The sequence below is a fragment of the Callospermophilus lateralis genome, chromosome 20 (genome assembly GCF_048772815.1).
Source record: "Callospermophilus lateralis isolate mCalLat2 chromosome 20, mCalLat2.hap1, whole genome shotgun sequence".
NCBI classification, from domain to species: Eukaryota; Metazoa; Chordata; class Mammalia; order Rodentia; family Sciuridae; genus Callospermophilus; species Callospermophilus lateralis.
The window spans coordinates 6,387,323-6,403,178 of record NC_135324.1 but is presented as its reverse complement, the minus strand read 5'-3'; the positions used below and the strand labels follow the sequence as shown (position 1 = coordinate 6,403,178).

General features: G+C 41.9%; 2 protein-coding genes across 3 annotated transcripts in view; one reads left to right on the top strand and one right to left on the bottom strand.

The window, feature by feature from the left end:
• Nucleotides 1-11,108, top strand: part of Fancd2 (FA complementation group D2) — a 59,889-nt gene extending 48,781 nt beyond the window's left edge. For both annotated transcript variants that reach the window (XM_076841106.1, XM_076841105.1), the window contains 10 exons: nt 337-430; nt 1,340-1,462; nt 2,786-2,879; nt 3,472-3,543; nt 4,215-4,253; nt 5,302-5,376; nt 6,246-6,320; nt 7,365-7,511; nt 8,660-8,755; nt 10,780-11,108. In XM_076841106.1, the coding sequence (XP_076697221.1) occupies nt 337-430; nt 1,340-1,462; nt 2,786-2,879; nt 3,472-3,543; nt 4,215-4,253; nt 5,302-5,376; nt 6,246-6,320; nt 7,365-7,511; nt 8,660-8,755; nt 10,780-10,854 (890 nt within the window). In that variant the 3' untranslated portion in view covers nt 10,855-11,108. The remainder of the gene's footprint in view (nt 1-336; nt 431-1,339; nt 1,463-2,785; nt 2,880-3,471; nt 3,544-4,214; nt 4,254-5,301; nt 5,377-6,245; nt 6,321-7,364; nt 7,512-8,659; nt 8,756-10,779) is intronic.
• Nucleotides 11,109-12,214: 1,106 nt separating this feature from the next.
• Nucleotides 12,215-15,059, bottom strand: Fancd2os (FANCD2 opposite strand). Its single transcript, XM_076841254.1, has 2 exons — nt 15,029-15,059; nt 12,215-12,759 (listed from the first exon to the last, which is right to left on the bottom strand). The coding sequence occupies exon 2, from the start codon at nt 12,749-12,751 to the stop codon at nt 12,215-12,217; it is 537 nt and encodes a 178-aa protein (XP_076697369.1). The 5' UTR covers nt 12,752-12,759; nt 15,029-15,059.
• Nucleotides 15,060-15,856: the final 797 nt, after the last annotated feature.

Genomic DNA, 15,856 nt, shown 5'->3' with positions numbered 1-15,856 from the left:
CCACCAGGAGCACGTTTGACTTTCCCACTGCCCAGCAGTATCCTTGTGTGGCTCTATTGGTTTATGTTCATAGCAGCCTTCTAAAAATTTCTTGATAAGACAGGAACAACTTAGTAAATTTAGAATAATAATCCCTTTGAACAATGATCATCCCAAAAGCCTGGAAGACAAGTGAGGTTATCTGATCATTATACATTATATAAATACATTGAAATGTCACTATACCCCACGAATGTATACAATTATTATGTGTCAAAATAAAAACTTTAAATATATATTTTTTAAAAAGAGGTCATTTTCCTGCTAATGAGAACTCTCTGTCTTGTTTTCTAACAGCTTCCCTGGCTAGACAGTGCCTCTGTCGGGCATGGTCACATGGGGAAAAAGAGAAGAGCAGCATCTTTAATGAGCAGCTGCATGATATGCTTTGGTGAGATGTTTGGTTTCTTCCATAAGCCAAATACCCCTTTTCCATTTTGCTACTGATGGGATTTCTCATCTGGTTAGGGGAGACTTGAGAGCAATGAAGTAGGTTTAAACTAAACAGAATTTGGAATCTGGATCTTAAAATCCTCTGCTTCTACCTTCCTGTTAGTTAAAATTGTTTAAATATAGAGGAAGTGGAGGAGTCTGCAGTTGTATCCTACCTTATTAGTCAGCCAAATACATTTATTGTCTACCATATTCAAGATGTATTAATCACTTCCAAGGTGTCTGTTTCTAATTGGATCTCATTTACTTTGCCTTTGGACAAGTATCTGGAATCTTTGTTATTAAAAATAAAAGCCTGGGGCTGGGGCTGGGGCTGGGGCTCAGTGGTATAGCGCTTGCCTAGCACGCATGAGGCACTGGGTTCGATCCTCAGCACCACATGAAAAAATAAGCAAACAAACTAAAGGTATTGAGTCCATCTTTAACTTAAGAAAATAAAAATAAAAGCCTGAAATTGTTTTTATGATGTGCTGGGGATCAAACCCAGGTCCTTGTGCATGCAGGGTAAGCACTCTACCAACTGAGCTATATCTCCAGCTCCTGAAATTGTTTTAAAGCTTAATACCAGCCAGGCTTGGTGATGTATGCCTGTAAGCCAACTATGGGGAGGCTGAGGCAAGTTCAAGGACAACCTGGGCAACTTACCAAGACCCAGTCTCAAAAAACGAAAAGGACTGGGAATGTGGCTCAGTGGTTAAGTTCTTGCTAGCATGCATTAGACCCTGGGTTTAATCCTCAGTATTGCTGAGGCTGGGGGAAGCTTGATATTTGGTAACATCTCAAGAAAGAAATCTGAACTACTTAGAAGTTCAGTAACGTGTTCATACTCCTCCAACTCTCCATGCAGCATCTACCTGGAACACACAGACAATGTTCTGAAGGCCATAGAGGAGATCGCTGGCATTGGTGTCCCAGAATTGATCAACTCTCCAAAAGATGCATCTTCCTCTACATTCCCTACACTGACAAGGTAAAGGAATTCTTGCCTCCAGTTCTCTTTTTCGGATATGTTTAGTGTACATAGTTTCCAAATAACCACCTTGCTCCTCTAATTTTTTAAAAAAATATTTATTTTTTAGTTGTAGTTGGACACAATACCTTTATTTCACTTATTTATTTTTATGTGGTGCTGAGGATCGAACCCAGGGTTTCGCACATGCGAGGTGAGTGCTCTACTACTGAGCTACAACCCCAGCCCACCCCTCTAATTTTGGTACATTTGGTAGGTACCATCTTTAGTTAGTCTATGCATTCCTTCCAGGGGCTCTCAGTCAAACTATGTGAGTGGGCCTTATTGTGGAATAAATTGTCAGAAGTTACAGTTTGAAAGGAGATGAACTTCTCCTATCTATACTTTCATCCTTTAAACTTGAAACTAGGACTGGGGATGGTAGCTTAGTGGTAGTGCATGCCTACCATGCATGAGGCCCAGGTTTGATGCTGAGCATCATAAAAAATATTATGTGAGTGTGTGTTTGTGTGTATGTGTATAATATAAGCTTCAGGCTATTGTTCTAATATTTTAACCACTTTGAGAAGGTGATTGTCATATCTAATCATGTATGTCTCGATGAGTTTTTGTCTCCTATCAGTAGTTATACTTGTATAGTCTTTCAGGTTTATAAAGCACTTTAACATTCTTTATCTCATTTGATTGATCCTTTTAATAATTCTATCAGGTAGGTATCATTACCCCCATTTTACTGTTGAGAAAAGTGAGGGTAAGAGAGGGAACCTCTCCAGCTTATGTAAACAATAAAATGAATGTGGAAGCAGGATTAAACTTGGGTCTTCTCCCTACTGCTTCACTGCTCTTTCCATACCGCTCTATCATCTCCTTCCATGAATCTAGCTCAGACCCATTGTTTTGTAGGTCATCTACTTGGACCCATTTCTGAAGCCTTTCCACTTTCCTATTCTCTTTTCAGTGGACCCTAGTGAAAGAACATTCAGAGGGGTGGGGGAGGAATTATTTATTTATTTATTTATTTTTTAAAGAAAGTATATACTATACCATTCTATTTTTTTTTTTTTTTTTTGTTAGAGAGAGAGAAAGAGAGAGAGAGATAATTTTTTAAATATTTATTTCTTAGTTTTCAGCGGACATAACATCTTTGTTTGTATGTGGTGCTGAGGATCGAACCCGGGCTGCACGCATGCCAGGCGAGCGCACTACCGCTTGAGCCACATCCCGAGCCCGGGGAGGAATTATTGTGGTTCCTGACTTCTTCTTGGGAAGTTCTTCCTAAGCAGTGCATCTTTGTAGGACTATGTATACTTGTCCCTCTTTTAGGCACACTTTTGTCATTTTCTTTCGTGTGATGATGGCTGAACTTGAGAAGACGGTGAAAGGTCTCCAGGCTGGCACAGCAGCAGACTCACAGCAGGTGGGTCAGATGCTCCCCCACCAAGAAATGGACTCTGGATTTCTTGGAATTTCCTGATCCTGCTATTTCTTGGGCCTAGGGTTTCTCCTGAGCTACTTACTTTGAGTTACCAAAATACATGATATTTTTCAAAGACTCCTGGTTTAATTTCCTTTCCCTCTAGTTGGAGGTGAGAATTGGGCTTTATTTTCCCTGGCCACTGTCCAATTTGTCACTTGTTTGCTAGCATGAGGTAAATTAGTCTGTTTGAGATGCTGTGGATCTTGGCAGCTTGGCTAACCAGAACTGAACTGGATTGTTGAGATCAAGGGCTAGCATAGGCAGTCAGAAGCCACTGAGATCTGCTGCAGAAGCTGTACCTACTTGGAAATTCCTGAAAAGACACTCTATCAGGCACTCCAATGTCATCACAACATGTAGGCCTTAGAACCATCTTGTGGGTACATTAGTTGCCACATTTCTTTGGTAGCGTAATTAGCTTTAACCTCAATAGCTGTGTGATTGAAGAATTGTGCATTAGTTGGGAGTACAGGATAAGAATGATTCTGTGAGCTGTGATTTAGATGCATCTGTTTGGTTGTCTTGTCTCCAGATTCATGAAGAGAAGCTTCTCTACTGGAACATGGCTGTTCGAGACTTTAGTATCCTCATCAACCTGATGAAAGTGAGCACGGAGGCTCCAGTTATCCAGATAACTGCGGAAAATGAGGCCCTGGCTTCCAAAATGGATCCTGTTTGCTCCTGTCCTCACCCTTCCTGAGACGTATCTCCTCCATACACACACATTTCCATTGTCTTATTGCCTGTTCTCCTGCCCATCCGTGCTAACCCCTTTCTCTCCTAGGCAATGTCTTTTTCCTTTTCTTCCTGCCTCCCACATACAATAATAATACTTAATCTCTGTCATTTTCTCTCACCTTGCTCTGGGTCCTCTCTAATCTCACTCCCTTTTCCAACCCTCAGTGTCTTCATTATTTTTCAAACTAGTGCTTTCTCTCCAAGATTTTGTTCAGGTTGGTCCCTTAGCCTAGGATGTCATTCTCTTATTGTTTCACTTCACTTATAAAAAGTTTTTCTTAAAGCATCAGATCAAGGTTTTGGCCCTCTTATGTCATATTCTAACATCTCCAGTTAGAATCAATCTCTTGTCCCGCTTTGCTCATTTCTTCCTTTCTTTGACTTCAGTTATGGCAGTTATTCTGTTCCGTAAATTAATTTGTAATTAAACTGTTGACTTGCTGTCTTCATTTTAGATTTCTCTGCAGTACCCAGAGCTGTGCTGGGATGCTCAAAGGAGCCATCCTTAGCTTTGGTTTCTTGTCTTTTCACCTCCAGGTATTTGATAGTCATCCTGTTCTGCATGTATGTTTGAAGGTGAGAGCTTTACTGGCCCTGTTCAATATTTCTTCTTCTTGTGGTTGTTCTAAAGAGGCCTCAGCTAAAATGAGTTGCCAATACCTTGCATACGTCAGAGGTTGTAGGATCTATTCTATGCTAACAGCCTTAGGGAAGGCAATAGATATGTTAGCTCAGTAGTACAGTGCTTTCCTAACTTGTGCAAGACCCTGGGTTCTGGGGCTGGGGATGTGGCTCAAGCGGTAGCGCGCTGGCCTGGCATGCGTGCAGCCTGGGTTCGATCCTCAGCACCACATACAAACAAAGATGTTGTGTCCGCCAATAACTAAAAAGTAAATATTAAAAAATTCTCTCTCAAAAAAAAAAAAAAAGAGTGGAAATGCACATCATTTATTTAAAAAAAAAGACCCCGGGTACAATCCCCAGCACTGTTTAAAAAAGAAGAAGAAAAAAAAAAGAGGGAAGAGGAAAGGCCTTTGGTGGCCTTGTGAATGTGGAAACTGATATATTCTATGTCTTCATGACTCCTCTCTATGGGGATTTCCCAGATTAGCTCTAGATTTGATAGTAAACCCAATGGGAATGTTGTTGTAGAGAGAATGCTTCTTTCCCACTCTTGATGTCTCCTTCCTAGTGGGTTGGTGCCCCATTCTATCTTCTGGCCTCTCTCATACACTGGGAGATGGGGGAGTCGGGGACAAGGGATGATTTCTTTGATCTGGTAATATTGGAAATTGGTGTGGGCTCCCTCAACCCTACACAGTTTCCTCCTCTTGGGAGTCATTCATCCTCAAGAGTTGGGAGTTCCCCCTGCTCCTCTCTGCTCTCATTCTTGAGTTAGGCCTTTGGCCTTTGGCTGTGTCTGAAATAGGTAATTCATCAAATTCTGGGCTTTGTTACAGACAATTTTCATATTAAACTACCTTCTCCAAATTAACCTTTTGGACAACTCCCAACTATTTTTTACATATAAAAAAGGAACATAATGCCTTTGGGCTGGTGATGCTATGCTGCTTCAGCAGGGGCCTTTCAAGAGAAAGAAGTCACCAGTGTCTCTTTTCTTCAGTATGGACGTCTCTTTGTGGAAGCATTTCTGAAGCAGTGTATGCCGCTCCTAGACTTCAGTTTCAGAAAACACCGGGTAAGAGCAGAGAGCAGAATTACTCTCGGGAGTTGCTTGGGGACTGCGTTTGTGGCTCGGTGCTTGCCTAGCATGCATGAGGCACTGGGTTGGATCCTCAGCACCACATAAAAATAAAGATATTGTGTCCACCCAAAACTAAGAAATATATATATACTTTTTTAAAATCAAGTTGCTTGGAGGGTATATGCATAGTGACTTATGGGGTAGGGTGGGGGTGAGAGTGGGAGCAGTCTCCTTGCTCACATTCTGGGCAGAACTGTTTAGGCCCCTCCTGTGCCTCTGCCCTAATGGTGCTTTTTCTCTTAAGCTTGATTTCATTGTGCTACTGCACTCCCAGAACCTTGTATTCAGTTGATTGCTACTTTGTGCTTCCCTAGGTCTACTCTTTGGAATAATAAAGATGGAGTTTATTTGTGTCACAAAATACTTTGCTGTCTTCTAGAACAATATTGATAGTTTTTTTAGTAAATTAGTACCCAGGGATAGATTAGTGAAGTAAGGAAAGAAACAAATGATTTCTTATACATATTTAGCAAGTAAAATTTGCAAAACACCAATAATAAAACACCTAGGATATTTGGTTAATCCCTCATAACCCTAAAAGAGAAAGGAGAAGTGGGGAAAATTGAGATGTGGTAACCTATTTGGCTCAATAGTCAAGGTCTTATGGCAGTAGGGGCAGAAATGGGACACTAGAGAAACCTCTTTAGCTAATTCTTTTTCTGAGGGTCAAATGAAGACAATTGTCACCATAGGCTGCAACCTGTAGAATGTATCATCTTTGATTCCCTCAGTTACAAGGATATCTTGCATCTAAAATGAAATGAGAATATTTCATGCTGCATTTATGAATTTTGTTATCTTAGGAAGATGTGCTAAGCTTACTGGAAACCTTCCAGCTGGACACAAGGCTGCTTCATCACCTGTGTGGGCATTCAAAGGTGAGAGGGGAGTAGGTCGGGCACTGCTGGCTGGATCTGCAAGTGCTGTTGGGAGTTCCATTGTTCTATTTACTTCTTCCTTTGTTACCCCTTCTTTAAGCCTTTAGATCTTAGACTGTGTCCAAAGACATTTTATGACTATTCAGATCCTTAGTTGCTGGTTGATATTGGGCAGTTGTCTAAAGGGAAGTTCTGCATCTGTAATTTGATTCAGATCCCATAGCCATTCTCTAGAAATGCTTCTTGGGTGAGGAATATAGAATGCTGCTGGATGGCTGGTCATGGTGGTTCACACCTGTGATCCGAGCCACTCAGGAGGCTGAGACAGGAGGATCACAGTTTGAGGCCAGACTGGGCAACTTAGTGAGACCCTGTCTCAAAAAAATAAAAAGGACTGAGGATATAGCTCAGTAGTAAAGTATCCCTGGGTTCAATCCCTAGTTAAAAAGAAAAAAAATCTTACAAAGTGCTCTGGGTGAGAAAAACACTAGGTCAGGGGTGGCACTGTTGGGCAAGGTATTGCTAAAGCAGCCATCTCAGATTTTCCAGCTGGACTACTTAGTTGTCAAGGGGTACATCTGTTGTGAGAACATTTTTGCATTGAAGGGTTTTTCTGCTTGAAACCCTCTTAGAGTTGATGAACCATTGTCACTTTTTTTTCTGAAGGAACACGGAATCTAGGGTTCTATAGTCACTGGAAAACCAAATGATTTTTTGAGCCAGTTCCTATTACTTATTTCCTCTCCTGGTTTTAAGTTGAAAAGTTCTGAGCAATGGAATTTTAAGGACTCTGTGCTAAGCAGAGATTTTTTTTTTTTAATATCCATGTAATATTGGCTCAAGAATATTTTTGGTGCCAGGTGAGGTGGCACATGATTGTTACCCCATCAACTCAGGAGACTGAGACAGGAGGATTACAAGTTCAAGTCGGGCTTCAGCAACTTAGACCCTGTCTCAAATTGACAGGGCTATGCTGTCATTCAGTGTACAGATTTATGCTTGACGATAAGCTCAGATGAGATGTATGTATGTATTTTCATTTAGATTCACCAGGACATGAGACTCACCAAACATGTGCCTTTACTCAAAAAGACCCTGGAGCTCTTAGTTTGCAGAGTCAAAGCAATGCTGGTCCTCAACAATTGCAGAGAGGCTTTCTGGCTGGGCAATCTCAAAAACCGGGACTTGCAGGTAAGCCTTTGGACCACCAGTGCTAATGCCTCATTCCCATTTCTTGATAGAACATCAGAAGGAATGTAAGGAAGGTCACTTAAGCCCTGCTTTGCCAATGAGACTGCTTTGAAGTCTGGTTGTTTAGTTTTTAAAGCTAGGGTACATTGCTGTGGTCTCTAGTCACAGGCTGTACTAGAGACAGGCAGCAAAGGTGCCATTGGTGTGAACAGGTTTCAGAAATAGAGCCAGATTGGTGCAATCCTCTCCAAGGCAGTTTTAAGCCCTAGTCTGTATTTTTCCCGAAATCGTTTTGGCTAACTTTAACAAATGAACATTTCTAGGGTCTTACAGTTGTCTGATTGACTGAAATCTTGTGTTGATCATAATATTGCTTACAGCATTTTTCATAAAGGATCTAAGCCCTTTTTTTTTTCATGCTGACAATATCATAGTTTTATAATTGGTTATATGTGAAAATAGACCCGAGAATTAGCTTCTTTTCTTCACCTCAGCTGTATGAGATTGATTCTATTTGAGAAAATTGAAACTCAGAGAAGTAACTTATGTAAGGCCTGTCAGCAGCAAGTGAGTGGAGCCAGAGCTTGAGTCCAAACAGTTCTGATCCAGAGTTGATGTTCTTCAACCACTTGACTGTTCTTCAGCCTCTTCATAGCTGTTTGTGGTTCCTGTGTTGGAACTTATTTACTTTAAGATACCGGGGAGGGCTGGGGTTGTGGCTCAGAGGTAGAGCGCTTGCCTAGTATGCGTGAGGTACTGGGTTTGATCCTCAGCACCACATAAAAATAAAGATGTTGTGTCCACCTAAAACCAAAAAACAAATATTTAAAAAAAAAGAAAAAATACTGGGGAAACTAGATCTGTATTCAACGATAACCAAAAGTCACTAATACATTCTTACCTTGTAAATCTACTGTGATACTAGAATACAAAGATGGATTCTTTTTTGTAGAAATACATATTGTATCAGAGCTACAGGCATCCCAGAAACCTGGGGTTGAGCATTCCTTCCCTAGATGCTGTAACACAAGTTGGTGTTGGAGTTTTTAATGACTTAGAACATCTTTGTATTGCTCAGCCTTTCTCCTCCTACGAACCCTAATGCAATCATTATAACCCACCATTTGTCTCTGTCCTCCCATATTTAGGGTGAAGAGATTATATCCCAGAATACCCAGGAGAGCACAGCAGATGAGAGTGAGGGTGGCACGTCATCCCAGCTCACTAAGAGCAAAGCAACAGAGGTATCGAAAGGGCACCAGAGTCTGGCATTGATGGGTTCATGTTAACTGTTGTGAATTGGTAGAATGCAGACCTTTCCCTGCTTATATTTGATGATATAATACTGTTTCTTTACTTATGAATTCTTTGGGGCCCAGAAAAAAGAGTTCCACAATTTTAGAATAATTTGAGTATCTCAAGCTGTGGCATGTGTTATGGAGTTGAAAATCGCCTTCCAAGTGACTTGGGCTGTGGCTCACTAGTAACACCTGTGCTTAGCATGCACAAGTCCCTGGATTCAATCCCCAACACTAAAAACAAAGAAAAAAAATTTTCCCTTCCATTGTGTATTGTACTGTTTTCTACAAACTCATATATGAAACTATTTTAGAAGGAAGAAGAATTTAGTATATTTTCTAAGTGCTGAGAAGATGAGCTAAGCCACTTAAACATGTTTGAATAGACAAAAATAGGCAAGCCAGCTTGGTGGCCCACACCTATAATCTAGATGGCTCAGGAGGCTGACGCAGGAGGATCATGAATTCAAAGCTAACCTCAGCAAAAAAGAGTTGCTAAGCAACTCAATGAAACACTGTCTCTAAAATACAAAAAAAAAAAAAGACTGAGGATGTGGCTCAGTGGTCAAGTGCCCTTGAGTTCAATTTTTGGTTCCCCCCTGCCCCCCCCAAAAAAAATCACCAAAGAAAGCATTTGATGGAAGCCAAAACCTAGAGTCAGAAGTTGCTACCACGTAAGAATAAAATAACAGAACTCCTTTTTTTTTTCTCAATGCTTTTGTTAAAGAAAGCTAAATAAAAATTTGCATATTTATAAAATTTTGCTATAATTCAAGTGGGTCATGGACATCAAGAAGTTCAGATACAAAAATTCCTGCTGTGTGGCCTAAAGGCCGTTTAGTATGAAAAATTATTTGCATGGTTCTCTGTTTTAATGTATAATATGCCTCCTGCACCTGAAGCAGGCAGTACCCTGTTAGCTTTGTATTTTATCCTAAACAGACCTACCATACTAGATTTTCGAAGCTATTTTGTGTGTATTCCCTGTTGAATATGCCAGTACTTTTAATATCTATTTCATTTTCTATTGAAGCATATTGTGATTTTGTTTATATCACATCCATATAGAAGAGCTGGAAAGCTATGGCCAATTTTAAAAATCATGAAAATTTGGTTTGCTTGCAGTATGGGATGAGTCAGTATCAAAATGATCTCCATCTATGGTCTTGGCTTAGAGCTCAAGAATTAAGATGGTGTTGCATGCCTATAATTCCAGCTACTCAGGAGGCTAAGGGCAGATGATTTCAAGTTCCAGACTAGCCTGGATGACTTAGGGAGACTCTCTCACAAAAATAAGAAGGGCTGGGGATATAGTTCAGTGGTAGAGCACTTGCTTAACATGTGTGAGGCCCTAAGTTTGATCCCCAATACGTCAGTAAAAATGAGAAGAGCCTCTGGTTCATTTTACAAAGAAGGTATTATTCAGCTTTTCATTGTTGTGACCAACATATATCCAAGAACAACTTAAGAGGAGGAAAAGTTTATTTGGGGCTCACAGTTTCAGAGGTCTCAGTCCATAGACAGCCAAGTCCGTTTCTCTGGGCCTAAGATGAGGCAGTGCATCTTGGCAGAAGGGTGTGGTGGAGGAACACTGCTCCACTGTGGCAGCCAGGAAGCAGAGACAGCAGGTGAAGAATGGGCCACAGGGAAGATGAACCCCCCCTTCACTCACACCTCCTGTGACACTTTTCCTTGCCCCATCTGCCTACAGTTACCACCCAGCCAGTCGATTCAAATTAAAATAATTAGGTAGCAGGTCTCCTAATCTAATCATCTCTCCTCTGAATATCCTTGCATTAACCCAGGAGCATTTGGGGGTCACCTCACATCCAAACCATAACAGTGGTTTAAAATCTATCATTGGTTTTAACAATGAAGTAGTATAGTATATATCGGTGGGAACTTTTTTGCAATTCATTGAGTCTTGTAGATCAATGGCCTAAAATACTTACTTGTCCTTTGCTCCTTAGGATGGTGAAGAAGATGAAGCAAGTGATGGAGAAAAGGAGCAATATAGTGATGAGAGTGACGACAACTCTGATTAGACCCCAAGAGGCTGCTGCTGTCTTTCCCTTCTCTGCCACTCTCTTACCATTTTGTATTCAGGGTTTGAAATCTGCTCTTTCTGTTTGGAAGTACCCTGTTTTGTCCTCCAAGAGGGGGTTTATTTAATTTGTGAATTTCACAGATTGTCTAGCATTGTCAAAGTCCCTGGCTTGGAATCCCAGTGAAGCATTGTTTCTGGTTTGGATAAATGTGGCTGTGCTGTGCTACAGAGTAAACTCTCTGAGTCATGATTCTGGACTTTGTGCACTAGTTTTGAAACATATTTATCCTAGAATTTAGGCTTATATCACTTTAACAAATAAATTCTAAGTTTTGCCTTAGTCACCTTATTCTTGTTTTTTAGATTTCTTTTATTATTCAAGGACTAGGTAGAATTGAAGTTTGTGTAGAGAAATAATAGGGATAGGTGCCAACATAGTTTTTCTGCTCAAAATCATCTCCTCTATTACAAGGACTGTTATATGATGGCAACACCTTTGTGATCTTTCTAGAGAAGTGACCTGAACTTCTTTCAATACTCAAGACAGAATCAAAAGGAATATTTTGCTACCTTATAATTTTTTGGATCCTTATAGTAGTATAAGACAAAGGAAGAAGAGGCATCATCAAATTTATGCTGACTTTGCATACATATAATATTTATTTCCACATTATTCTGAATTGCACCTATAATCTAATTACAAGAATACTACAAAATTGTTTATTAGAAACAGAACATTATGAATATACTTCATCTAAAATGGAGGGCTCTCCTTTCTTCTGCCAAAAAGCCCAGTTTCAGTGCTGCTACCAAGTTCTTTCTTGCCAGGCTGTAAAGATTGTTTAATATTTGTTAATATTTCTACCCATTTAAGTACTATCCTGAGTTACTGTTTTTTGGTCATTGTTTTGATGGGGGAAGGTTTTTAAACTAATTCTTGACTCATATAGACATTTTTGACACCATCTTCCTCTGGTACAAAGAAATGCACACTCCTTTCTCAAAATCCCTTTTTCCCCCAATTCATTATTGTCTTTGGTGTTTAAGTGAGTTCACAGTAGGCTCATTGATTTATATGGTTTAATGGTTCTTGATCACATGTACATGTCAATGCTAGTTTGACTCTTTTAAATGGTCGTTTCAACTTTACAATGGAAATGTTCTCCCTTTCACTGTTATCACTGCCCACCCTTCCCTTATTTTGGAGAGACAGGGGCTCCTGAATTATCACTGCTTCACAGGAAAGCAGAATAGCTGGGCCAGTGTCACAGTTTCATTTATGTGAACAGATTTGTGTAAGCTTCAGGTACATACCAAAGAACATGGTGTGAAGATTGGGGGGATCAGATGGGGACCCTTTACTTGGAGTGTTGTAAGGCAAAGGTGCACTTCTTATATGTTGCATACAGCAGGAGGATGGAGCGCAGCATCTGTTTGCACATAGTCACTGTCATCTGAATCTGAGGCTCCTTAAGTCCAGTGGGCCACTGGTGCTCCCTGCTGATAATTTTGCAGAAGGCTGACTTGTCTGAAACTCTGAAGGTCCCAGTCCACTTGGGTGGCTGAGCCGTGATGACCCTGCCAAAGACAGAATCCACTCCACTGAGGCGGATGGGCTGGGGCTTCCTGACCAGTCCTTTCTTGTTGCTCATGGTTCGGAGCTCTGACGTGTGGCAGGGTAACTTGGGACTCACTCCAGTTTCCAGGAACGGGCTGTCTAGGACTAGAGTGACCTCTTGAAAGCACAGCTGCACTTCAAGGTCAGAAGGGGTATGTGGAAAACAGGGGGAGGCCCTAAAGGGGTGCTTGGAGGAAGGGGTAGGTGTTGTGTGCCGCAGCCATTGGAAGCTCTCATCCAGTGGGGTCCATGGTGACCAGAGCTGATATCCTGCCATTGACAGTCCTAAAGGAGAGGAATCAAAAACATGGAATTTCCCCGGCGAGGTCATGGCCATGACAGTTCACATCTGTCTCATTACTGACTTAAACTTACTTTGTGGTTCCCATGAACAGATTCCAGTAGTGATAGGGTATTAGTAATTCTAGAAAGGACAGTAGGGGGTGGGGATGGTAATGAGTATTGAATGTGTCAACTGATATGTGCACTAAAATTCTATTAAACCTTTTACAAGCCTCTGAAGGGAGGTTTTAACCCATCCTACAAATGAGGAAATGGATTTGTCTGACTTGGAATGTCCCAGTCCACTGTTGGGACTTGTACTGTGTTGGTAACTGCTCATGACAGAATATAGACCTCTGGGGTGACAGAGGGTGCTGGGACTTCATAATGAGATCTTAATATTTGAGATTAGAAGCAGCTCAGGCCATATCTTAAAAATAGGTCACCCTTAATGCCATGTATTTTAACATCAGTGGTTCCCAAGTATGCTTTCTGGACTAACAGATTGAACATCCTTTGGGAAGTAGGTAGAAATGCAAATTCTTAGGCCCCAATTCAGACCTACCTACAGAATCAGAAACTCTGGGGTGGGGTCCAGAAACCTGCATTTATACAAACCCTCCAGGGGACTCCACTGTACTTTTCAGTTTAAGAACAACTTACACTGTTCCTTTTAAGCACTATTTTTCATAATGGAGACAGTCTCCTCCCTCTTGCCCCTAAAAGTCTGTTTCCTGATACAAAGGGAACAGCTCTTCTGAGTCCTAGGCAACTGGGGACCACTTTAGAGGAGTTACACCAGGCTGAGGGGAAACACTTCCACGGGCGAGTCTCTTAAAATGTTCTAAAGCTTTTTTTTTTTTTTTTTTTTTGGTTTTCTGGGTATGGGTTTTTGTTCTGTTTTTTCATCCATGTGAGACCCACTGACCCACTGGTTAAGACCTTGATGATGATGATGATGATTTTGTCTTTGAAGATGAAGGGTTGGGAGGTGGGCTGGGGATAGAGCTCAATTGGTAGAGTGCTTGTCTCACATGCACAAGGCCCTGGGTTCAATCCCCAGCACCACCTCCCAAAAAGGGGCGGGGGGTGGGTTGGGAGGAGATTGCTAATTCATACTTTATCCAAGTAGATTTGGAGCTTTCCATCATTCTGTTTCAAAACTGACAATACTTAAGGGCCTTACTGATTTCAAGAGATGCTCACAATTTCTTGAGTATCTACCTTTTATGTCAAGGGACATATATAGCAAATCCCTTTTCTTTCTAGCCAAGTGTATTTTTCTCTCTCTTTGCTTCTCCCACAAAATACAGTGGTAGATTTGATCTCATCCCACCCAGTAATTGTCATCATTGAGAAGTTGACAGCTTCACCATAGTGTTGAAGCAATGAAATTCATCTTTTAAAAAGAATTGTTGGTGACATTTCAACCCAGAACTGCCCCAGCAATGGTTAGTATGAAGGAGATGGGTTGGTTTACTACAGTTGGTATGTTTCTCATGTTTTACGCAGCCTTCCTGCAAATTACTAAACATTCCAATATCTGGGCTGTCTTAGGATGAGAAATTGGCACTCAAGGGATAATTATCTGTTCCAGTCTCTGAAGGGCTTTTGATGCAAGATATCTTGACCTTAAGAACATACATACAAGATTAGGGCCTCTTTGGTATGCCACTATGACAAAATGGGATGGAGAATATTAATTCCTCTGAACATATGCCCCCTCCCCGCCAAAAAAAGAAGTCAAATCCTCAGGATCCTTTTCTTGACCCTCCTAAGAGGAAACACAGCCTGAGTTAAAAGGCTTTGTCACATGTCCAGCCTGAATATTCAGAAACAACATGGAAGCTCGAGAGGGCTTAGCACCCCTTCACACAAGGTTTAAAAATGGTTCAGCCCATCCCAAGCAAGAAGTCACTGTCACCCATTCCAGGAGGGATTGAATAGGAAGTCTACTAAAGCTACTGTAATAGCTCCGAAATAGGGAACACCTGGTTTTTCTGGCCCCAAAGTTTTCCCTTTCATACCATTCCTCCCATTCCAAGGAACCCAGTCCCTTGATTTCCCCACCTTGGAAAGGGGAACGCAGCGCCCAAATGCAGCTGAGGTCCTCGTGAACTGTGTGAACAGATCCCGAGGAGCTGGAGTGCTTGGAGAAGGGGCTTGTCCCCCTGGGGCCCCTCCCCGGATGCGGTGGCCAGACGGCGCTGGCCGAGGCGGAAGAGGAGGTGGGAGCCCGGGCCCGGTCCCACCATCCGGGCCGGGGGCTCACCTGCTGAACTCCGCGGGCCGCACGCTCCAGAGTGGCAGCAGCATCTTTTCTCCTCTGGCGCCTGGCAACCGCCTTTGTGACCCAGGCGGAGGGGGGGGGGGCATGCGAGCCCCGCCCCACTGGGAGGTGTCAGGATTGGCCTCCCACTCACTCCTTGGAACGACTGGTCCAGGACTCAGGTTTCAGCAGGGCTAGTTAGAATTCCTTCCCATCCCCATCCTACCGTACCAGCGAGCCTTTGATCAGGTCACAGAGAACAGAAACCCCCACCACAAGGGCTGTGGTCAGGTGTAAAAATCCTGGGCCTGTTGTTAGGGATAAAAATCTGTATCAAGCCGTGGATGGTGGTGCACGCCTGTAATGCTAGTAGCTTGGGAGGCTGAGGCAAGAGAATCGCGGGTTCAAAGCCAGCTTCAGCAATTTACCGAGGCCCTAAGCAACTCAGCGAGACCCTGTCTCTAAATAAAATACAAAAAAGGCCTGGGGGAGTTGCTCAGTAGTTAAGCATACATGGGTTCAATCCCCAGTACTACTACTACTACTACTACTACTACTAATAATAATAATGTATATTAATTACCCTCTGCCCATATTCAGGATTAAGGACCGAGGGTCCTGGAGGCTTTTGCTGCTGTACTGAAATGATCCAGTGCAAGGAGACAGAACTTATTACAAATGTTTGCCCGACAAGAGAGGAAAAAAAAAAAATCTTGACTTCCTGATTGAAAACCTGTCTGCTTCTGTTAAACTTCAGGATTATTCTTCTGGGGAATGGTGGCATATGCCCTGTAATCACAGCTACTGGGGAGGCTGAGGCAGGAGAATCCC

Coding starts and splice junctions, on each gene's coding strand:
- Fancd2os (XM_076841254.1), bottom strand. CDS start 12,751: ATGGCAGGATATCAGCTCTGGTCACCATGGACCCCACTGGATGAGAGC.